Source organism: Prionailurus bengalensis, chromosome B3 (assembly GCF_016509475.1).
Source record: "Prionailurus bengalensis isolate Pbe53 chromosome B3, Fcat_Pben_1.1_paternal_pri, whole genome shotgun sequence".
Classification (NCBI taxonomy): Eukaryota; Metazoa; Chordata; class Mammalia; order Carnivora; family Felidae; genus Prionailurus; species Prionailurus bengalensis.
In genome coordinates, this window is record NC_057355.1 from 34307359 (window position 1) to 34333142 (window position 25784).

A 25784-nucleotide genomic window follows, 5' to 3' on the forward strand; every position below is an offset into this window, starting at 1 on the left:
GTCCTTATGGGCAGAGCTTCAGGGTGTATGGCCCCTGGCCCTGGCCAGTCACCCACCGATGGACAAAAGACTTTCATGTGCGTTATCTCATGGGCTGGCCGGGATGGGGAGATGGCAGTTAAAGGACCCTGCTCTCCAGAATCACCAGATGCATGTGGTTCTGGAACATCTGTCACCACTGGAAATGGAAATGTCAGAGTGAATGACTAAAAATAAATAAATAACGGACAGGGGGTGATTATTCCAAGATGTTCACATTTTGCCCTCGAAGGTAGGTTTTTAAAAATTACAGGCAGCTCACGGAAAGAAAAAAAAAAAACAACTAAGAGTATTAAACAGGTAACTTAATAGAAAAGCGTTATTCTTTTTAATTATAAAGGTTTTCATTTCCCCCTTTCCCTCCATTATTTCAGCTAATAAGCTTGTCGATGGGGCTGGAACTGATTATGAAAGGCTGGGAACAGATTTTATTACCTGGAATAACCTTTTTTACACATTAGCATTTTACTTTCAGTTTTACGAATCAAATGCAATATGGAGTCTCTAAAAGTTAGGACACGATTCAGGTATTACCTCAGGATTACTTCATTTGAGCATGTAGTAGATAACACGCATCTTTAGGGTGAAGTCTGGGTCCTGGTAATTCTACACAAACCCTTAAAGGCAGAAAGGAAAATGGTCTTTGCAACCTTTGGGTACTATGGGGAAATTAGGGGAAGAATTCTGGATGGGGCTTAAGATAGAAGGCTGGATTCTAAAGGCTTCCCAGCAGCTGGGAACTCTGGAGATTCATGAAGAAAAGGGGAAATGCAGACTTTCACTCAAGGAGCTTCTATGATTAAAAGGGAAGGTAGAAGAAATTATTACATAGAATATGTATGAACACATGTGAACAAAACAGACATTTACAAGAAGCTATAACTGAAGTCATAGCTGTCGCCTAAAGCAGACTTAGCTCCTAAGAGACTCAATAAATGTCTAATGAATGAATGAATGTGTAAGTGTAATCTGCATACAGGCACTCAAATATTTTTGACTGACTGATGGTTGATACAGATGAATTTCTAAGATGTTCATTAAGGTTAATTTGTGAGCTCTGTCCTTTAAGTGGTGATTCATTTTTCTCTGATGGCCTTTTCCTAAAAATAGAAAGTGCTGTCAGGAGGAAGCAGGAAGCAATATTGCCCTGGTTATGGCCTCCTGGTCCAAACAGGCAAGACCCCAGAATTTTGAAAAATTAAGGTAGATCAGCATAATTTTTTCATATAAAATAAAGTTCTTATTTAAAACAGCAGAATAGGGGTGCCTGGGTGGCTCAGTCAGTTGAGGTCTGACTCTTGATTTGGGCTCAGGTCATGATCCCAGGGTCATGGGATCGCACCCTGTGTTGGGCTCCGTGCTGGCCATGGAACCTGCTTGAGATTCTCTTTCTCTCTTTCTCTTTCTACCCCTGTCCCTCTCCCCAAGTCGCATGTGCTCTCTCTCTCTCTCAAATAAAAAAAAAATAGAACAGCAGAACATAACGACAGTAAGAGGTAAACTAAATAGTCCTAAAGAGCCGCAGCAATTTCTTACTCAACACGTCTCCAGAGGCAAGGGAAACAAAAGCAACAATGAACTATTGGGACCTCATCAAGATAAAAAGCTTCTGCACAGTGAAGGAAACAATCAGCAAAACTAAAAGGCAACCGACAGAATGGGAGAAGATATTTGCAAATGACATATCAGATAAAGGGTTAGAATTCAAAATCTATAAAGAATTTATCAAACTCAACTCCCCCCAAAACAAATAATCCAGTGAAGAAATGGGCAAAAGACTGGAATAGACACTTCTCCAAAGAAGACATCCAGATGGCCCACCGACACATGAAAAAACGCTCAACATCACTCATCATCCAGGAAATACAAATCAAAACCACAGTGAGATACGACCTCACACCTGTCAGAATGGCTAACATTAACAACTCAGGCAACAACAGATGTTGGCGAGGATGCGGAGAAAGAGGATCTCTTTTGCGTTGCTGGTGGGAATGCAAACTGGTGCAGCCACTCTGGAAAACAGTATGGAGGTTCCTCAAAAAACTAAAAATAGAACTACCCTATGACCCAGCGATTGCACTACCAGGCATTTACCCAAGGGATACGGGTGTGCTGTTTCAAAGGGACACATGCACCCCAATGTTTATAGCAGCACTATCAACAATAGCCAAAGTATGGAAAGAGCCCAAGTGTCCATTGATGGATGAATGGATAAAGAAGATGTGGTACATATATACAATGGAGTATGACTCGGCAATCAAAAAGAATGAAATCTTGCCATTTGCAACTACATGGATGGAACTAGAGGGTATTATGCCAAGCGAAATTAGTCAGAGAAAGACAAATATCATATGACTTCACTCATATGAAGACTTCAAGACACAGAATAGATGAACACAAGGGAAGCAAAAATAATATAAAAATAGGGAGGGGACAAAACAGAAGAGACTCTTAAATATGGAGAACAAACAGAGGGTTACTGGCGGGGTTGTGGGAGGGGGGATGGGCCAAACGGGTAAGGGGCATTAAGAAATCTAGCCCTGAAATCATTGTTGCACTATATGCTAACTTGGATATAAAGTTTCAAAATTAGAATAAATAAATAAACTTAAAAAAATTAAAAAAGAAACGGTCCTAAAGGACAAACAATTAAAGAAAACGAACATCTAAGATGTTGGCAGCTTAATTTTTTTTTTTTTCAATGTTTATTTAATTTTGGGACAGAGAGAGACAGAGCATGAACGGGGGAGGGGCAGAGAGAGAGGGAGACACAGAATCGGAAACAGGCTCCAGGCTCTGAGCCATCAGCCCAGAGCCCGACGCGGGGCTCGAACTCACGGACTGCAAGATCGTGACCTGGCTGAAGTCGGACGCTTAACCGACTGCGCCACCCAGGCGCCCCGACAGCTTAATTTTTGTTCCCTAGTGGTCGCTGTCCTTCTACCCGTATGCTTAGAATTGACTACGAAACTTTCTCAACCAAATGCTGGAATGAGGAATGAGCCCAGTTTTGGTACTTGTTGATAAGCAGTGTCTGCGATTGTCTGTTGCCTTGGTTCATCTGGGTGCTGGCAGAATTTTCCTTTAAGATGATCAACTGAAGGTGAAGAATGAGATACTCCTAACTTGTAGCTAAGTTTTCAGCTGTACCAGGCATTAGTGTAGAGCAGGTTGGCAAATGAGAGCCCACTGGGCCAAATTTGGCTTGCTGTCCGTTTTCATAAATGGTGTTTTATGGGAAACCTATCACTGCTTCTAACCGGCAACAGCAGAGTTGAGTACCTGTGGCAGAGACCATACGGTGTGCAAAGCTTAAAAATATTTACTCTCTGGCCTTCACAGACAAAAATGTAGTGTAGCGGTGCTAGGAATCTTCCCCTTACCCTAATGCCGCTTTTTTTCTGCACAGAGTGAAACAATGGAATTCATATCACTGTCGCTACCACCCACACCAACATCCTCACTATCACCATCATCACCACCACCACCGCCGCCAAAAATACAATTTCACTTTCTAGCAAGCATGGCTCCAGGGATTTTTCCTTCCTCTGTCCTTCCAACCTGAGCTTAGTTGCGCGGTGTTCGTGGGTTAAAAGACCACCATCGTCACTCTCTCTGTCCCCATCGTGTGCTGGTTTCACGGTTTATACAGAAAGACAAGTACTGATGAAGTGATGAAGGAAGAGCCCTCTGGCCATCTCAAGACAAAGGCGCTCTGATGTAGAGGGTCGGCTGTCACCTTCTTGGTTTGGTACGAACCCTACAGCTCTGATTCAATCAGTACAGAGAAGGAGAACAGTTTTCCTACTGTTTTTACGCACTCCAACTCCTGAAATTATGCAGATCACCTTCTCCAAAGCAATAAAATCAGAGATAGATAGACAGCACAAATGTAACCCTTACACATACAAATAAACGCCTTGGGGCGCCTGGGTGGCGCAGTCGGTTAAGAGTCCGACTTCAGCCAGGTCACGATCTCGCGGTCCGTGAGTTCGAGCCCCGCGTCGGGCTCTGGGCTGATGGCTCAGAGCCTGGAGCCTGTTTCCAATTCTGTGTCTCCCTCTCTCTCTGCCCCTCCCCCATTCATGCTCTGTCTCTCTCTGTCCCAAAAATAAAGAAACGTTGAAAAAAAAAAATTAAAAAAAAAAAACAAATAAACGCCTTAAATAATTTGGAGTAAGAAGTAAATCAAAATTATACCTAACAGATAGGGAGTTTCAGTTTTGGAAGATGAGAGAAGTATTAGACCCGGATGGTGGTGGCTGTTGCACAATGACGTGACCACACTTAATGTCACCGGACTGTACCTTAAAATGGTTACAATGACCATTTTACTTTATAGATATTTTACCACATTAAAAAAAGCTACCATTAGGGAGGCAGGGTCAAGGGTATATGGGAGCTATATTACCTTTGCAATTCGTCTGTAAATATAACATTATTTCACAATAAAACGCTTTTAAAAATTATATATACTCCATTTGTTTAGAATAGCGTTTCTCAAAGTGTGGTCGCTGAGACCCTCCCAGGGGGTCTGTGATATCATGTCTACTTACATAATACCACTAACATGTTATTTGCCCTTTTTTCCCCTCTCACTCTTTCATGAATGTCAAGGGCATAAGCAGGTTATTGATATGGTTTCGGATTCAACACTGCAATGAATCTTTAAGAAGCTACCACTTTTCTAGTCTGGCATAGTATCAGAAAAAAAAAAGATCCACAATTGTCTGAAAAGAGTTTCCAACTACGTATCTCTATGAAGCCAGATTTCATTCACGTGCTTCAGCCAAAACACGTCAAAATGGACTGAGCACAGAAGCAGTCATGAGACTCCAGCAGTCTTCTTTTAAGCCAGATAGTAAAAGAGATTTGCAAAATTGTAACATAATGCCTCTCTTCTCAAATTTCTCTCGGCCTTGGGAAATACTTTTCAAAAACATTCATTTTTAAAGTGAATCAAGACATAATTTTTGAAGTTCAGTTTAAGTTTTGAAGACTAGAAGTATCAATACCTACAACTCATACACACAAAGGTTCTTTGGGGTCTTTGATAATTTTAAGTGTGTGAAGGGGTCCTGAGATCAAAACATCTGAGAATTACTGACTGACAAAATCAAAAGAAAATGGGTGCATACTGAATTTATGAGATGTGGTCAAAGCTATCAATCCTTGTATTTTTTAAAAAATTGCAATCAAGGTAGACATCTTAGTTTCTGAATGAAAAAAAAAATACTTGCATTAGAAACTGAGAACTGGTTCCTCACAACAGTTTTTGTTTTGCATTGAAGATTACGACTGGACCCATGTTTAAAAGCAAAGTATACATAATATTTTATTATGTTAGTTTCAGAGGTACAACATAATGACTAAATATTTGTATATATTGCAAAATGATCACCACAGTAAGACTAATTCACATCTGTCACCATGCACAGTTACAAAATTTTTTTCTTGTGATGAGAACTTTTAAGATTTATTCTCTATATGAAATACAGTATTTTTTTTAAAAAAAATTTTTAACGTTTTATTTATTTTTTTTGAGACAGAGAGAGACAGAGCATGAATGGGGGAGGGGCAGAGAGAGAGGGAGACACAGAATGCGAAGCAGGCTCCAGGCTCTGAGCCATCAGCCCAGAGCCCGACACGGGGCTCAAACTCACGGATCGCGAGATCGCGACGTGAGCTGAAGTCGGACGCTTAACCGACTGAGCCACCCAGGCGCCCCTGAAATACAGTTAACTATAGTTAACTGTAGTTAACTATAGTTGCCACTCTGTGCATTCCATCCTCATGACTTATTTTATAACTGGAGGTCTGTACCTATTTATTTATTCATTTATTTTAAATTTTATTTATTTTGAGAAAGAAAGTGTGAGGTGGGCAGGGGCACAGAGAGAAGGAGAGAGAATCCCTAGCAGGCTCTATACTGCCAGCGTGGAGCCCGATGCGGGGCTCAAACCCATGAACCGTGAGATCATGACCTCAGCCGAAGCTGTATGCTTAACTGACTGAGCCACCCAGGTGCCCCTGTACCATTTTAATAAGCAACTTTGAAAAAAGCAATAAAACTGAAACAGATGACATTACAACTAAAATATAACAAAGCATCAGGACATTTAAATTATAAGTGAATTTTACATGTAATTCTATACTATGACATTTGAAACTCTCCATGAAAAAAGATACATTAAAAAAATTATCAAACTGACCTAAGATGAACAAGAAAACATGACAGACTAGTAACCACAGAAGAATTTTTTAAAGTTACCAAAAATAATTTCTTCCAAAAAGATTCTAGGGCCAGATGTTTTTTATTGGTGAGTTTCCATCAAAATCTAAAGGACTAGGTAATGATATAAACTTTTCCAGAGCATGTAAAAATTGGAAAGCTAACCTAACCTAAGCTTCAGAGATGCAGTACAAAAGAAAGCAACAGGCCAATCTCGGTGATGAATAACGATTTAAAAAATCCTAAGTAAGGTACCAGCACACTGAATTCAACAAAACATTAAAAGAACCACTGAGCAAGACGAAGCAGGTTGTCTTGGAAGGCTGTATTCCAGGAATGTAAGGATGATTTAATATCGGAAATTTTTAGGAAAAAATAATTTAAATAGATGCCAAAATGACATTGAAAAGTCACCCTGGTAAAAACATTTACCAAATTAGAAACAGACTTTCTTAATCCAATAATAAGCGTGTAATCATAAAGACACTCAAAATATTTATTGAACACACATCTATCTTTCTTGATAGTGAAAATGAGAGGTATTCACAATAAAATCAGAGGAAGATTAAAGATGTCTGCTATCACTCATTTAAAATAGTTTTAAAAGTGTGGGTAAACTTTTGGTAATGTGTCACGAAAAAGAAATCAGAGGCATGACTATAGGAAGAAAAGAGGCAACATTACCATTATTTCCACACGATATAATCATATCATAAAATCATAAAATCATGAGAATCAATTGCTAATACTCAGAATTAATAAAAGTTCAACGAAGTGGCCAGATAGTGATAAATGTAAGAAATCTGGAACTTTTCTGGAGACGGATAATAATTTTGAAAATAAACTAGAAACGTATTTCAGTCTCCATCATCATCATCATTATCATCATCATCCCACAACAAAACACAAGTAAATACTTAAGACCAATCTTCACAACTAATACAGAAAGTCTACATGAAAAACATCAAAATTTTACTGGCAGATATGAAGTATTTGAATAAGTGGAAATAAATGCTATGTTCCTGGCCTGGATGTTTTAATGATTTTAACTATTTTATTGTTTAACTAGTCCTCCCAAACTGATTTAGAGATCTAAAATTTATAGATTTACAGATCTCCCGGCATTCTGTAGGTGCCAATTTCAGTGTGAGAGACCTTCTCTGACCACCTAACTCGAGTAGCACCCTGCTTCTCCAGCTGGTCTCGTGTTCACCTTTGTCCCAGTTTTATTTTCTTGACAGCACAAATCCCCACCCGAAATTATCTTTTTGTTCTCTTGACTTTAGTCTCCCGGACTAGAATGTAAATCAACAAAGGTGAGTGTGCCTTTGTTCTCTGTGGTGTTATCAGTGCCTGGAGCAGAGCCCGGCAGACAGCAAGTGCTCAATACGTGCTTACCCAGTGGATTTAACACAATCTCACCTGAAAACGCTAATAGGATTTTTTTTCCCCTTGAATGTGACAAGATGGTTCCAAAACTGACCTGGAATAGAAACCTGCTAGGTTGTCTAAAACATTATTAAAAAGAAGCAAAAAAGGGTAACTTGCCCTGCCAAATATTAAAGCACATCTTAAGACTGCAATGGTCAAATAGTGGCGTAGAAATTACATGACAGATAAATGGAACAGAACAGTTACAGAATTGATCTAGGACAAATAGGAGGACCTAGCACATTCTAACTTTCTGGTGTTAAATAAACAAACTATTCAACAAATGAGGTTAGAAAACTGGCTCAATATCAGGGGCAAATCTTTATTCTCATTTTATGCTACACTCGTAACAATGTTCAGCAATCCCCCCACCCTAAATAAAGCCACATACAAAAGAGTGCACGGAGTGTTATATACCATTTATGTAAGGTTTTTGTTAGAAACAGGCAAAACTAATCTATGGTGTTACCAGGGTAGTGGTTCCTTTTGGGGGTGGGGCAGATTAGTGACTGAGAGGTGGACACTCTAAGGGGCCCCTGGAATGTCAACAAAGTCCCATTTCTTGACCTGGGTATGAGTTATGGGAGGGCGTTCACTTCGTGAAAATTCAGCAAAGCTGTACAATTTTGGACCGAGGGCTTTTCTCTATGTGTTATACTTCATTCGTCAACAAAAAGCTTATTTTTTCGAAGTAAGTGAAATGAGTAAGTGTTACGCCAGTTGATTGCTCTGGTCAGAGATTAGGTTTTCTGCACTTAAACAAGCATTTCTTTTTCACTCGTGCTTTCAGAAGAGGAGATAAAGTTCTATGATGATAAGTTAAACTTATTTCATTGTAATCAATTAAGGAGACCGATAAAGACCTTGGGTTGAAAGGTCTCCATCCTGTCCAGGAGCTATCTGTATCATGGTCTGTCCCTATGCTGAGCAACCCTGAGGGTCTGTGTCTTTGGCTCTCATGCATTCACAGCAGAAATTGTTCTGTGGGTCTCTGAGACGCAGCTGGACATTTTATTTTTTTAATACACTTAAAAATTATTGTTAATGTTTACTTTTATTTTTGAGAGAGAGGCACACAGCATGGGCAGGGGAGGGACAGAGAGAGCAGGAGACACAGAATCCGAAGCAGGCTCCAGGCGCCGAGCTGTCGATAAAGAGCCTGACGTGGGGCTGGAACTCACGAACTGTGAGATCATTACCTGAGCCGGAGTCAGATGCTTAACCGACTGAGCCACCCAGGTGCCCCTTTAACATATATATTTTTTAAAGTTTATGTATTTATTTTGAGAGAGAAAGAGTGGAGGAGGGACAGAGAGGGAGAGAGAGAGAGAGAGAGAGAGAGAGAGAGAGAGATTGAGAGAAGGAGAGACTCCCAAGCAGGCTCCATACTGTCAGCACAGAGCCCACTGTGGGGCTTGAACCCACAAACCATGAAATCATGACCTGAGCCAGACTCAGACACTTAACCGACTGAGCCATCAAGGTGTGCTGTCAGCTGAACATTTTAAAGAATCCGATGCATTACAGAACAGAAAGTTAGTATTCACATTAAAAGTAGACTGTCTAAAAGCCCATTCCTTGTTCTTTGGCCAGACCTTATATACGAGCATTGATCAACTTCTGACTGCATCTACGAACATGTTGGGAACACCTCAAGCCAGTGAGTCGAGTTAGGGGACACCCCAGTGACTGGATACAAGCCAAACACCTCTTCTCTAGTTCTAGTTCACTATAAGTTATAAAAGCATGTGCTAAAAAACTTTGATTTTCCTACTGGCTTGATATGGTTAGAAAAAAGTCTTTTGCTTTTGTAAAGGTATTTATTGTCCAGACAAAACCTCAAAGCACATATATGTGGCTCTATAACCATGCAATCCTGGACTAGTCTATGTAATGGTAACAACCATAAAAATAGTAATAATAATACTTATTACTAATAAGTATACTAATTAGTATACTACTACTACTACTACTAATACTCATTGAGTAAGTTTTTCGTACCAGTCACCGTGCTAAGTGCTTTACCAGTAGTATCTTATTTAACCCTCTCAACGACCCTATAAGTATTATTGTCAGTTCATTTTATAGATAAAGAAAATAATATATGGAGAGGTCAAGTAATTGACTGGAGGCCACAGAGCCAGAAAGTTACATTGTACGACTTACACAATCCTGCTTCTGTTGAATTGTTTGAGATTTTGAGAATGTACGCTGGGCACTTTTGCCAGTCAAACTGGTGACTACTGATTTTTCTTAAAATTCCAGGTTAGTTTTAGCCACTCACATTTTGTAAGTAAAGAAGAGGCTAACCGCAACGTGGAGTATTTATTTAGAAGAAAACTTAAGTCTATGGATTAGATCCTTTTTCTTTGATGTACAAATTTCTACCATATTAATAAAAAGTTACCTTAAGGGCTGATAGTGGTCTTCCCAGCAATTCTGGGAGCTCATTAGACATAGGATGTGTTGGGGATCATTGGAAATTCAATTTAAACAAAGCATTGATGAAGGACGGGGGTAGGCTCTCTGCTGCCCGATGAGAAATTGCTGTGTGGATTAGGTCATTGCCACAGGTGAAGGTCGAGATGACCACTGAGCTCTGGTGTCCCCAGAACTCACCAACAAGGACAATGAGACTGAGCTAGGTTTCCAGAATGCTCTATCAGAGAAGAGGGAAGAAACTTAGCTTCTCTCAAATACAACTCATTTGCATATTATCTACCCACCCCCAACCTTTGTCTTTTAAAATCGGATTGGTCACTTACATTTCCAACTCCTGAAAGTAACTCCTCTGTCTCCTCTACTTTCATTTGCTTCAGAGCAGCTCAAAATGCCCAAGTGTACTTTATCATTCTGTGATCCAGCAATACTTTGATGTGTTGTATGTTTAATAAGATATATAAGATGCTTAGCCTACACTCCGGGATTAAAGAAACGTACTTAAATTCTGGTTTTTAAGCAAGGCTCAGTTTGGAATCACCGAGCCCACTGATATACTGATATCTTTGTTTATCCATCATTTCCTGTCATCAGACTCTTGGTATAGACCTGGCCTTTCTAGAACAGTCGCTCTGCAATTCCTCTCCTTCCCTACTGCTGTCTTTAGAGCAGAGGTATGATCCTGTTGCAACATTCCTCCTGTCCAGCATCTTCAGTGGCTGACTACTGCCCAAAGATCCATCCGAAGGATGGAGTTTGGAATGAAAGGTCTTCCATAGCCTTATCCTATAGCTAGCTGTAGCCTTAAAAGTCAAGGCTGCCCTCACTTTCTTATAAGATGCCATGTTCAGACATGCCTCACATTTCCTCCTTCTCTGTGGCTCATGTGGCTCCTTTGGACTGGAATATTCTTTCTCCTATTTTTTTTCTGATAAAATCTTATCCATCCTATAAAACAGGGGTTGGCCAACTACGGCATGGGGGTCGAACTTGGTGACTGCCATTTTTTTGTAAATCAAGTTTCACTGGAGCACAGCCACACCCATTCATTCACATACTGCCCATGGTGCTTTCTTCACTAGGACAGCAGAGTAGACGCAGTCATGACCAAATGGCCCGTGAAGCCTAGAATATTTACTAGGTGGCTCTTTCTAAAAGCAGGTTGCAAACCCCTGCTCTAAAAGCCCAGTTTAAACACCACCTCCTCATGCTCCTCAGAGTATACTGTTAGAAGTGATTTCTCCATCCTTTGTACTCCCATACTGCTGGGTCTCTTACCAAAATCATCAAAGGATTCTCAAATGGCTTACAAATGCCTGTGGGGCAGGGGCCGTGCACTGTTCAACTTTATGTCTCTGCAATGCACTGCACACAGTAGGTGCTTATAGATACTTGCTGAAATGTTTTAACTATTTTGCACGAGTATTGAGTCAGATAAAGAGCAGTGTTTGACCTAATCAGATTATATAACTACTAGTTTTACTGATTGAGGAGATCAGTAAATTAGGCTCCCAAAGCACAATAAATATAAGTGTGACTGCCAGGCCACAAAAGAGGATGGGGTGGGAGGCTGGGGGGCCTATGTGAAAGTTTCTTTTCCGAGGAAGGACATGAATATTGACTTAGAACTCAGACAGAAGCAGGAGATCTTTTTCATACTGGCCTTTGTGTGATTTTGAATCCAAGTGTCTGGCTTGGGAAAAGGGTAGAGCAGGATTAGGAGAGGTGGAAAGTTCTTCTAAGAGCTGTTGATGCCTGGTTGAAACAGCTGGAGGAGAGGTCGTAGGGGCAACCCGGAGGGGAGGGAGGAAAAGAGGCTTGCCTTCAAAGCACACCCCTTCAGGGATTTGTTAGCAAAAGGAAGAGCAGCTCTCACTGGAGATCTGCTTAGTGACAAAAGGGAAAAAAGATGTTCAGCTTCTCCTGTGGGAAGGCGAGACCCGGAGAGAGGAGGGGACGGTCCCGGAAGGCAGATTTCCCATTTCCGAAGCTCTAACCCTCAAGAGAAGATAAGGGACATTCCAAAAGATGGTATGAACCTGGAGCGGCCAGGATGGGTGGCCTGGAGCTCCTGGGCAAGAAAGCCTCAAGGTTACTGTTTTTCTCAGCATCCCTTCACTTTGAGTCATATATTGAATAAAGGTTGTTTAAAACCTTAGATATGTCTTCCTTATCTTGTCTTAATTCCTTAACGTGGAGGCTCAGCGATCTAACACACAGCAGAAAGCCAGACTTTGATTCAGAGAGGGAAGGCTTAGCGGCACTTCCAAGTGGGTTAGGGAATGGGGAGATTTGGGACGACATTATCCACGCCAGACTCACAGACAATGGGTTCTGAGTTATTGCCCCGATCCAGGTAGGAGACCTGGGAGCGATTAACAGCCCTGCAGACGATCTTCTCCAGAGGTGTTGCTGCCCAGAGTGGGCTGGGAGAGAATCCTATTCTCCCTACAGGGACAGGGCTGTCAAATCACTTCCATAAAAATCCAAGACCCAGCCCCCACTCAGCAGCTGTTTCCTGCATTTGAGGAAAGCATCCCATTAGGTACAGAAAAGCAGGTGTGGGTGCTCCGCATATGTCTGCGACAGATGATGCAATTAGAAGGAAAAAAAAAAACCCAATCACAGCTTAACTATTCCCCATAAAACAAAAGGCAAATCTGAGTACAAACAGGCACACTCACGCTTACATTTCCAGGCAACTAGGTGCTACCTAAAAAGCGGAAGATGAGAAACAATAATGAGCATAAGGGGCAGTTGATTTCATCTTATTCCACCGTATCTGAAAGCTTTTCAAGGCAGAGTGACTGCAGAAGTGAAAAGAAAGTCCACGTAAACAGACACGAGGACATCAGAGCCTTTCGAAATCAAATGGATGCGAGCTGTCAGACGCCAGGTGGAAGGGTGTGATGCAAAATGAAGTCCAGGAGGGCTAAAACCAACAACAGCGTCTTCCCAAATCACAGCAAGATTGCACAGGATCTTTGTTTGCAAAGATTTGGTTTTGGACAGGAATCATAAATGCTTGCTGCTGAAGAAAAGGTCAGAGCTGAGTCCACATAACAAAACTCAAACACTCGGTGACAGCCTTTTCATGCCGTCACTAACGAGGAACATCCAGCCATGACGTGGTGTTTGCCGTCTGACCGTCTCCCGGGGCTGCCATTACGTGCAGAAGGTAACCGAGGAGGGTCACAAGCCTGTCTCGGCATCTTGTTCTTATGCCCGGACGCAGACCACAGAGGCATGTCTTACCATCTGCTTAAATACTCTTAAAGACACGCTTGATGTGTTGGCAAGGATGTGGAGAAGCTGGAACCCGTGTGCATGGCTGGTGGGGACAGAAAATGGTGCTGCCACTGTGGAAAGCAGTCTGGAAGTTCCTCAAAAGTTAAACACAGAATTATCGTACGACCCAGCAATTCCGCTCCGGGGTATATACCCCAAAGAACTGAGAGCAGGGACTCACACAGTTACCTGTACACAATAGCCAAAAGGTGGGAATAACCCAACCATCCATGAACAGATGAGTGGATAAACAAAATGTGATATTATACATAAAAGGTACAAGTTTCTGACGCCATCCAACATGGATGGACCTTGAGAACCTTATGCTAAGAGAAATAATCCAGACACAGAAGGACAATTATTGTATGATGCCACTTGTATGAGGTGCCTAGAATAGGCAAATTCATGAGACAGAAAGGAGAGGAGAGGTTACCAGGGATTTAGGATAGGGGGGAATGGGGCATTATGGTTTCTTAGGTACAGCTTTTGGGATGATGAAACCGTTCTGGAAATGGATAGTGGTGATAGTTGCCAGTAGCATGAATGTATTCAACGTCACCCAATTAAATGTTTAAAAATCATTAAAGCGAAAAGTTGTATGTTATATATGCTTTACTACAATTTAAAAAGAAGAAAGAAAACCACGATGTTTCATGTCTCCAAAATATTCTACTCTTTTTAAGAGGTGGCTGTTCTTTTAGATGCTGGTTTCAGAAGAGCTCTGCTAAGGCAGATGGTGAAAGTCTAGTGACTAAGGCATAATTATGGCAACCTAGCCCGTGGGCTCTTGGTGAGGGCAGGCCTGATGACTTTCATCAAGCAGGAGGTAGTAGTGGGGGGAGGCACGGAACAGTGTGGAGGGGACAAAAAGGCTGCATGGAGTTGGAATATATCTTTCTTCTACTGCTGGGGGGAAGGGAGAAGGCACAGTTTCTCCCCTACGTCTCATCCCCTGGCCACATTTTTCTTGCCAAAGGCCACGAGCAGGGACAATGCCTGACTCAGCCACTCATAAATTGTTCACCTCGGCAGGTCCCTCAACCACGCTGGGCTCAGCGTCCTCAGCTATAAATGCAGGTGCTGATACAACACCCCACCCCCCCTTCTCCAGTTGTGTAAGTGCTGTGTGACACAAAGAAGGTGGCCCCAGGATTCCAACAGCCTAGGAGCGAAACATAGGACTCAAGTGCCACGAAGGAGGTCTCGTGATGAAGGTAGGCTAACGACGTCTGAGCACAGGCCCCTAAAACAGGCTGCACAGCACATGTGTAGTCTCAGGAGAACCTTGATTTCTGTATGTCACCACTCAGCACGGTTGTAAGCACACAAAGGGTACTTGAGAGAAGGAATGTCTAAGGCTGGAATGTCTTCAAAGAGTACACAGACTAACTGAGGAGAACACATGCATAAATTACAGTAAAACATGGCAAGTGCCAAACTGGAGATACAATCAAGGTCTTACGGGACTTCAGGAAAAATCTAACTCTTTGCTGTTCCTTTTCTCGGTCTTTTATTCTTTTGCCATGTATTAAGAAAGCAAGCAAGGGTTCTGAATGCCGGAAAGACAGCCCGCAGGAAGGTGCTCTAAGCCGGGATTTCTGTTGCTGGGGTTGCATGCAACTCAGGGGCCCATGGCCAACAGACTGGGTGAAATATTGAAGGGAGATGGAAGGAAGGGGCTTAGATTGGAAACTAAGAATTCATAGTGAGTTGATCAATGCAAACTTACTGGTAGGTAGAATTGTCATCCCAGTAGCACCTTTGACATTTATTATTATTATTTAGACATCATTCTTAAATAACTGACCCATGAAACTTTAGCCCCAAAGGGATCTGGGTGAGCACACAGGCCAGGGGTTCTCCTCTCAGCACCGCTGACATTCGGGGCTGGACAGTTCTTTGTGTAGGGGCTGTCCTGTGCATTGTAGGATGTTCAGCAGCACCCCTGGCCTCTCTTTGGATTGGGGGAACAGAACAGCTCCTAGTTGAGATCCAGTGTAACACGGAACAGGTCTTTTAGCCTGCAAGGACATGGGAATCACCTAGGGAACTTAAAAATTCTGATACCCAAGCTGTGCCCCAGGCCAATTAAATTGGGAGGTAAGAGCCAGCCATTGGCATATTTCAAATAGGCCTCAGACAGCATACCTCCTAGGATTCCAGTGTGCATCCAGGATGAGAACCACTGATCTAGAAAGATTAGGGAACAAATAGTTTTTGAATACCTTTAAGATGGTAGGTGTTTTACCTACATCTCACTTAAAGTCAACAGCTCCGTGAAACTACAATTGTTTTCCTAATTAACCTGTGAGTAAAGGGAATCTCAGAAAGGTTAAGGAACTTGTCCAGGAGCATCCCAGGTGGAATGGTGGCTCTGCAAAGGGCAGTTTCAGTGGGCAGTGGTGGGCTATACATGGAAGACAAAGCCAAGAACCGGAAAGTGGACAGGAGCAGAGCAGAAAAATGCACTCAGAGCGCAGGATGTAGTCCGGGGCGGGAGGGGTAAGCCCATGGTTACAGATGTGGACCTCAGAGAAGCCATTTTCTGGTTAGAATGAGGTCAGCACAGGGGAGAGACGGAACACACACATCCATTCGTTTCCCTCTTTGCTCTGTGGGGAAAAGGAACCAGAGAGACAGGGACACAGAAGCCATGGGGACACAGCTAGAGCAATCAAGTGAGATCAGGTAGGCTTTGGATGTCTAAGAAGAAAGATACAAAATGTTATACTCGAGCTTGGATAATCCTGGAAGCCTCTAGCAGTGGGGTGGAAGAGAAGGCTGTTTCCTGTTGAGCCATTATAAGGAAAACTTGAGACTTGGTATAAGGTAGGTTAAAGGTTGATGGTTCATATTTATTATCCTATTGAATCCTTGCATATCTCCAAGAGACATTGGTTGTCTGTCTACTCCTTGTCTGCCCCCTGCCGATACACACTCAGAGGAGGCCTGTCAGACAGCACGCTGACACCAGAGTGCCTCTGCTCCATTTGAAGGAACGGCCTGTTGTAGAGACAGATTTAAGTCACTTAGTCCACTGGAGCTGCTATAACAAAATACCACAGACCAGGTGGCCTGTAAACAACAGACACTTACTTCTCACAGCTCTGGAGGCTAGGAAGTGTAAGACAAAGGATTCTGCTTCCTAGATGGCTGTCTTTTCCCTATAACCTCTCATGGCAGAAGGGGTCAGGGATCTCTCTGGGGCCTCTTTTATAAGGATGCTAATCCCATTCATGAGGGCTTTGCTCTCATGACCTACTCACCACCCAAAGGCCACATCTCCTAAAACCCCCACCTTGGGGGTTAGGATTTCAATAAGTGAATTTGGGGGAGCCACTGCAGTAACTGGAGGAAATCCACTTAATAAGAAAATATCCACGAACTTCATAAATATAAATTGAGAAATAAGAATAATCAGACACTGGGGAAAAGAAAAAACAAGAGCAGGTTCTAATAAAAATTGTTAAAAGCTGGTTACAGAAAGAAAACTCCTTACTCTGATAAAAGTTACATATCAGAGAACTCTGCAAACGTCTATTAGAAGCATTCCCAATGTTGGAACAAGACAAAAAAAACCAAAAAAACAAAACAAAACAACGCACTGACATTATTATTCCAAACTTCTGGATTAGTCCAAAATTTTTTAGAGGTTTAAGCTGTTAAGTACCACAGCACAAGAGAATAATAAGAGGTAGAATATGCATTAGAAGATAACATTATTATTATAATCTATAGATGTCAAGATTTTCCACCTAGAAAAATCCATGTTAAATAAGTGAAAAACTATTAGAATTGTTAAAGGAGTCTAGCAAGATTTCCAGGTAGAAAATAAATACATGATTTGATACATGCTGGCATGACTAACTAGAAATACAGTGGAAAGATCTTATACTATATTAGCAAAAACTATAAAATACCTAGGAATAAACCTAATAAAACCTATGCAAACTCTAGATAAAAAAATTTTATGAAAGAACACAAAATGGGAAGATATGCTATACTCCTGACTCAAAAGAGTCAACGTTAGGGGCGCCTGGTGGCTTAGTTGGTTAAGCATCTGACTTCGGCTCAGGGCATGATCTCGCAGTTCGTGGGTTTGAGCCCCACGTGGGGCTCTGTGCTGACAGCTCAGAGCCTGGAGCCTGCTTCGGATTCTGAGTCTCCCTCTCTCTCTGCTCCTCCCCCGCTCAAGCTCTGTCTCTCTGTCTCTCTTACAAATAAACAAACATTAAAAAAAAAGTCAATGTTATGAAGCCATTTCTTTTATTCTTCAAATTAATCCATAAATTCATTGCAATCTCACTTGAGAAGCAGAAGTTTTATGGATTTTGACAATTTTGAAGTATACGTAGAAAAAATGTACAAAAATACTCAAGGAAATTTAGGAAAAGAGCAAAGTGTTTGGGTAGGGAATTAGAGAGAGAGAAGAAAGTTGACCTACAAAAGAATAAAACCTAAAACTACAGTAATGAAAACGATATGGTACCAAAACAGGAAGAGACAAATAGATCAGTGGACTTGAATCAAGAATCCACAAGAATACCTACATATATTTGAATTTAATATATGGTAGAGGTGGCATTTCAAATGAGTGGGGAAAATTTAATAAATAGCATTGTGACAACCCTACCTCACACCACACACAAAAATTAATTCACACAAATCAGTATTTAAATATACAAAATGAGTATAAGAATAATAGAAGAAAATACTAGAGACTAATTTTATAATGTGGGAGGTGGGCAAGTCTTCCTAAGTAAAACCAACCCCACAAGCCATAAAAAAAAAATTATTGACATGTTTGACAAAAAAAAGATTAAAATTTTTCTCCTCAGAATAATAGATACGATAAGCACAGTTGAAACACAAGATAAAGACTGATATGTATATGAGCAGAAGATGGGTACTATCCATAATTTATATGAGTTCTTAAAACCAGTAAGAAAACCACAAACACAATTTAAAAATAGAATATTCATAGGAGTACAAATCACAATAAAAATGAGTGGTCAGGAAAATGCAAATAAAAAAGATATAGTAAAAGTTAATAAGTACATTCACAATATTTTGTGTCGGTCCAGGTTTGGAGAAAGGCACTTTTGGTGGGGGTACAAATTGGTACAACCACTTTGTAGAGGAATCTTACTTTCTCTCTCACTGTTCATTCCATTTGACCTACAAATTCTATTTCTAGGAATCTATCCTACAGAAATATTTACATAAGTATGAAAGGATATACCTATTAGGATATTCATGGAAGCATTACTTGTAAGAAGACCTGTATTTAAGTTTTCTTCTCCAAGAATTTGCTCTTTTTCTTCTAGAAACAACTTTTAAGTTATATATCTTGGCTTTTCTTTCATGGTCTAGGCTTAAAAAAATGTCTACTGATCCTTGGTTGTCCACTTATGTTATTGTCTATTGATGTTTAAGATGAAAGCAATGGGAAGGCTGCTTGAGAATTCTGTACACATTGGCAGAGCTTGTCAACAGGCCAAATTTTAGAGGGTGAAAAAAATGGGGCACCGGTCATTCACTTGCTTCTTCCTCCAATTCCACAATGGTTACTGAGGTCTTGGGGGCACCAATCCTCACAGCCACGTTCTCGTTCCCATCAGCTTTTGGAGGAGGAGGTTGAGGCCAGCATTCTGAATGTGCGTGCCGGGGGGTGGGGGTGGGGTGCCCGTTCATATATTCCTCAATTTTTCAGTTCCATTCTCTTCTCCCACCCTCCATTTTATCTGCTGCCCCCAGACCCGGAGGCTGCTGGGCTCTGCATACGGGCTGGCCCCTCCTCATTATTATCCCCTCAGCTACCAAGGCTATGATTTCCTCTGCTCTATTAGAGAACATTCTTCCATCTGCTTTCAGAAATGTGTTCCAGAAATTTGTTAAAATCATTTCACAGATGCCCCCCCCCTCTTCTTTTCTTGGTGGTTGTAGGTTATATCCTGTCTTATTCCTTTCGTATCATTTTGATGGAATCTTGGGAGGAAGGGGGCAAAAGAACCCTCATGTACTCAGTCTGCCATCTTGAACCACAAATCAAATGTATTATTTGCAATATTAGAAAATGAGACAATTTAAACATCCCTCAATAGGGAACTGCTGAACTAGATTACGTTACCTCTGTTGTATGGAATACTCTGCACTCAGAAAATAATGAATTAGCTTTATGTAGTAATATGAAAAGGTATCATGAAATAATACTAGAATAAAAAAGCAAATTGCAGAAAGTATGCATAATAACACCACTTTTAGAAGATATATTTTTTTGTACTTCCACAAAGGACTGATACACACCGAGCTGGTAAGGGTGGTCATTTATGTGTCTTACACATTTATGTGTCTTACACCTGAAGGCAGCGGACCCAGTATGGGGTTGGCACAAAGAAGGAATCTCCTCTGTATTGTTCAAAATTTTTACAATGCATGTGACAGATCTTTGGGATTAACTATCATACGGATGTAAGACATTCTGTTATTTAAATACTCCAACCTTTCCCATATAGAGAGCAGCTCAGCTAAGGAATGAAAGGTTTGCAACCTACAGACGATCCATGATACTTGATGTTTTAAATGCTGGTGATTATTATTATTGTTTAAAACTTTTAAGAAACCATGCCTTAAAGTAAAGGTATTGCCAATTTACTTTTTGAAGCTTACAGACCTTTAACAAATTTCTTCCAAGTCTCAGGCTCTATGACATGTAGCATGTTGGCAGGTAGAACACGTCCTGTAGAATCAATTTTGCTTGGTATGCTTTTATGTCTGATTTCTGAACTGTTACATAATGACATTAGTAAGCCGAGCTAGCTGCACTAGCCAAACTTTGATATTTCAGGTAGAATAGTTTTACAACATCTTATTACTAAGGAAGAGGTAAGTAATATAAAATGTCAATCATTTTAATAAAATTAGGTTTAACTTTTTATTTCCACAGAGCAGGGTTCAGAATAACTCTCATGCAAAAGCACAATAGATTGCCTTTAGCAGATCCATGGATTCCAAAGCCTTTTCCATTAAAAAAAAAAGATATCTATCTATCTATCTATCTATCTATCTATCTATATCTATCTATCATCTAGAAATCTATAATGCACCAAATAGTGTATATTTTGGAGCATGTGGACAAATTCAAATAAACACTAAAAAATGGAGCTTGGGACACCTGGGTAGCTCAGTTGGTTAAGTGTCCGACTCTTGGTTTCAGCTCAGGTCATGATCTCACAGTTTGAGAATCTGAGCCCCACATCAGGCTTTGCGCTTGCTTGGGATTCTCTCTCCCCCTCTCTCTGCTCCTCCCTCCCTCCTCTCTATATCTCAAAAGAAATAAATAAACTTAAAAATAAAAGTGGAGCTCAGTTCTGCAGAAATTCATTGGTTTCCAATCTAAAATGAGACAAAGGGTCTATCTCCTGAAATCTGTGTATCATTAAAGGTCACGGTTTCTCCAGCTTTGCTCAGGGAAATAGTGGGCGTCACGAAGTGCTGAGCTGGCCTGTTGCCCCAGCTCCAGGTGGGTCTGTCCCCTGTGGGTTATGGTAGGACCAGGGCTAGAGCTCTGGCCTTCGGAGTCTGCATCCTAGCAGGACCAGCTCTTTTTTGTTTTTAAATTTATTTTAATGTTTATTTATTTTTGAAAGAGAGAGAGAGACAGAGAGACAGAGAGACAGAGAATGAGCAGGGGAGGACATAGAGAGAGGGAGACACAGAACCTGAAGCAGATTCCAAGCTCCGGGCTGTCAGAGCAGAGCCCGACGCGGGGCTCGAACTCATGGACTGTGAGATCATGACCTGAGCCGAAGTTGGATGCTCAACTGACTGAGCCACCCGGGTGCCCCTAGCGGGTTCAGTTCTTGATGGAAAAAACCAAACTCAGCGTCTGGTTGAATGCACCATTACTATTTACATATTAGCCAAGATTTGGGGGATGTATGCCTCCTTCTTCCGCATATGTAGTTTTGATTTTTAAATTTCAATTTTCACATCCTCACTCTATCATTGCTTCTTCAGTAATTCTAGATCTTTCTCGAAGCAAGCAAAGTAAAGAATGCCCAATTTTAAAAATCAGAAGGCCACGTACGTCAAAATGCTTGGAGACTCTGGTACTTACCATACATATAGCACGACTGTTATCATTAACTAAGCGACTGGCCTAGAAAAGGCACTTACGTATTAAGGGTTTTAAAATTAAAAACCTTTTAAAATTTTTTTTTTTCTTTTTCAACTTTTTTATTTATTTTTGGGACAGAGAGAGAGAGAGCATGAACGGGGGAGGGGCAGAGAGAGAGGGAGACACAGAATCGGAAACAGGCTCCAGGCTCCGAGCCATCAGCCTAGAGCCTGACGTGGGGCTCGAACTCAGGACTAGGAGATCGTGACCTGGCTGAAGTCGGACGCTTAACCGACTGCGCCACCCAGGCGCCCCAAATTAAAAACCTTTTAAAATGAGGTGATAAGACCATCTTTTCCAGCAGTAATAATATAAGTCCTTCTGTTTTCATAGAAAGCTATTTTCCATTTCTATCAAGTTTGGAGAGTTAGTCATTAAAAAACACCAAGTGTTTCACAAGGAAAAGTTTGATTTGCATCACAAATAACTAAAGGTAATTCTGAGAAACAGGGCAACTGAAAAACTTTGAAAAGCTGTGCATGGTTTGAAAGCAATGACACAAATTTGAACTATTCCTTCCCTCTCTATTGCCAATTCTACAGAACAGCTGTACATGAACAGCCAAATCAATTTTGTGCATCAAGTCACATTTTTACACAAAATAGTTTTCCTAGCCAGGAATTACACAGTAAGAAAACCAAAACCTTCACCACTACCTGGAAAATTGTAGAGAAACCCACCACATATCTCTTCAAAAAACGTTTAAGTGTTTGAAAATGTGCAATGTAAAACACAGTCGTTGAACAGTTCAAAAATAGCTAGAGACACCTGTGTTCTAAAGGCTTCTACACAATCTCAGGCAATCCCATGCAATTTAACTTTTAAACTATACAGGCCTGACAGAATAGGAGATTTAGCAGGATAGGTGGGATAGCTAAAGAGAATACTTGTGATCAGAAAAATACCATCCGAACCACTGTACATTTTAAAAGGTTGAATTTCGGGGCGCCTGGGTGGCGCAGTCGGTTAAGCGTCCGACTTCAGCCAGGTCACGATCTCGCGGTCCGGGAGTTCGAGCCCCGCGTCGGGCTCTGGGCTGATGGCTCGGAGCCTGGAGCCTGTTTCCGATTCTGTGTCTCCCTCTCTCTCTGCCCCTCCCCCGTTCATGCTCTGTCTCTCTCTGTCCCAAAAATAAATAAATGTTGAAAAAAAATTAAAAAAAAAATAAAAGGTTGAATTTCACGATACATGAATTACATGTCCATAAACATAAGAAAAAAGGAGGAAAAAAAAAAAAGCATTGCACGTAGTTTCAGTGCTGAAGACAGCAGGTCCCATTCATCACCTCTGGAACCTCCTTTCTCTGTGGCCTGTTCTTCTGTTTCCATTCTCCCTCCTTTGCCCACATGCCATCCTACAATATTGGCAAAGGGCTCTGGATTTCTCATGTACCCAACTGCTCTCTGGGCATACAAGGTTGAATTTGACTTTCTGAATCATCACCCTTGCACTGAGACTTTTTTAGCGGGAGAGGGAATTTTGATTCCACGAAGCTCTGAGGTACCAAAAAGGTCTCGGAGACAAAGGAAAGGGAACGAACATTGGTCAGTGGCTAGTAAGTGATAGGGTTCTGCTGGGTTCTGAATATCTGTTGCGCCATTAATTGTCCTGAAAACGTACAAGGTCAAGATTCTTCTTCCCATACGCTAGATGCAAACACTGAGGCTCCGAGAGCAGTTTCCATTCAGACATCCAGTGGATATTCACCCAGGGTTTTCTCTTCAGAGGGCACAACTTAAAAACTGTTTCCCGAACAGGACTAATTTGAGCAATGAGAACTTACTAAAAACAACACAACGCTCGTGAAAAGTGGCATTGTTTTCTGGTGCACTTGCACCCAGTGACGCTTCAACTAATCCCCTGAAGAACATTTTCCACTCTAGAAGATGGGATGTTTATGGAGATGTGATGTTCTAATATTCAAAAAAAAAAAAAAAAAGGGAGTAAACACACACAAGGACCCTCTTCTCACAACTAAAAATAACACACAAACCACTCATTGGGAAAACTGGGCTTATTGTCACTTGGGTGGCTCCTGGGCTTGCCAGAGCCAATGGGTCAGCTCTCCACTTTAACTGGACTTGTCTCAGGGTCTCACCTGCCATTCCTTCCTCCTCCTGCCAGTAAATCCAGGTGAAGCTAATTTCAGTTGCATTTTCCTGGGTGCAGGGAGAAGAGCTGTGGCATTTGGAGTTGTCGGGTCTGGATTTATCTTCGGGGGCGTTCCTGGTACTTGAGGTTTGCAAAATTAACCACCTCTCTCAACTGCTGCAACCACTGACTGCTGCATGGCCAATGGTGTACCAGAAGAACTCTGAGAACTGCTCATGGGTATGATATCTTGATAGACTGCTATGCTTGGAGATAGACTGCCTGGGTTCGAATCTCAGCTCTACCTCATCCTTGCTGGGTGATGTGGGCAAGTTACATAATCTCTCTGTGCTCATTTCCTTATCTATAAAACGGGGATAGGAACTGCTCCTATCCCTAGGGTCGTTGAGAGGGTTCAATAATTTAGCAGAGGCAAAACACTAAGAATGGTGCCTGGCACATAGTGTCTGTGCCATTTAAGTGAAAGACATAATTAAAAAATGAAAATGCATATTGCCTTCACGAAATGACTTTCAGGAATTGCTTTCCTTGTGTTATTTTGTTGGTTAATCTGCACATGCTTACCTAAAATTGGTAAAAATTAATTTGTATGGCCTGATTGGCTTTGTGTAAAATGCAATCAGCCAGAAACCCAGGAGGAAGTATCAACAAAGATCTAACTTTCAGCAGGACAATGGGTTAAAACGGCTTCTTGATATTGACGACATGGACCAAAATGACTGCAGCTGTTAAGAAGATACACACATGCTCTACACATCCTCCTGCCTCAGGCAGATGAAGCAGAAAGAAGAGAAAAAATGGTTTTACTTTAGACTTGTAGGGAACGAAGCTCCAGACAGGGTCATCAATGGCCCCTGGCCACCTTGAACTCCCAACAGAACAGACTGGCACATACCCTGGCTTTTTATAGAGCCTCCCCCATCTCAGAGAAACCATTTAGCCCATCACCTGTTTCATAACCACGTTGCTCTTGGAAGGAACAAAGGCTGGCTTAAATGTGTAGGTATTAAATATTTATTTGCAAGGACTTTTAAAATTTTCTCCACCCACGCTTCTCATTTCAAGGGGGAGGCCAAGCGGTGCTTTGGCGTGCCCCAGTGGCACCTTCTACGTGTCTACGGACCTCTGGACACTGCTGTGTCACGATCCTGGGAAGGAACGAATCATCTGGTAGTGACAGAGGGTTTCCTCCGGAAAAAGACCAAGCTTACCCAAATAGTTGTTGCTCTTGTACATCTCGGTGATGTTGATTTTGGTGGCTCCTTGGGGAATCTCGACAACTCGGTGGTAGCCCAGGCTCGTGAGGGCATGCTTGAACACGCCTGACACAACCTGACAGCCTGTGTTATCGCCTCCACACACCCCGCATTTGTCCACAACTTTGTCGGAGCCTAAGTAGTCGTCACAGCCAATGCTCTGTGGAGAGGTAGAAAACAAAAGACTCTTGTAGCATGTAACAGGAGTGCGAGGGGAGACGGGGCGAGGGGGCGATGGAAGATCTATTACTGGGTCTCGAACCGACCTCCCTCCTGCCCCCATTCAGCCCCTGCAGGTGAGCAAGTTCATTCTTCCCGCACTCGATGGATAGTCACAAAGCACTGACTCTGGGCAAGAAATGTATGAAATGTACACTCTAGGGGCGGGGTGCAGGCCCCAGACAGTAGACAAGACAAGCAAATCAAACAGTACTCTTGGTGGTGGCAAATTATAAGGAGAAAATTACGCAGAGAGAAGGAACAGGGAGGGTGTGGGGGCCGGTCACTTATTTATACTGGCTGGACAGTGAAGTTGTCCTGCACATCCATCCCCCTATGGGACTCAGAGGGGAGAGATCATCTGGGATTTCTATACAAAGTTCTTTGGCTCCATGATAAGTATTGCACCGAAAATTGGGGTTTGTCCCCAAGTCTTGTGTTCTAAATGACAGACCGTATAAATGCTTAGCAAAGTACCCTGAGAAGTGGTACTCGCAGGCTTAGCGTCTTAGGCCATTAGGTCAAATTGGTCGAGATCTGGGTCTCTGCTGGTCACTGTGGCTCTGAAGAGTTGAGCAGCAGGATTTGG

The 25784-nt window shown here is 41.8% G+C and overlaps 1 protein-coding gene across 2 annotated transcripts in view; it reads right to left on the reverse strand.

The window, feature by feature from the left end:
- The window catches only part of THSD4 (thrombospondin type 1 domain containing 4), a 576363-nt gene that overhangs the window by 80982 nt on the left and 469597 nt on the right, over positions 1 to 25784 (reverse strand). For both annotated transcript variants that reach the window (XM_043554015.1, XM_043554016.1), the window contains one exon: positions 24932 to 25136. In XM_043554015.1, coding sequence (XP_043409950.1) covers positions 24932 to 25136 — 205 coding nt within the window. The remainder of the gene's footprint in view (positions 1 to 24931; positions 25137 to 25784) is intronic.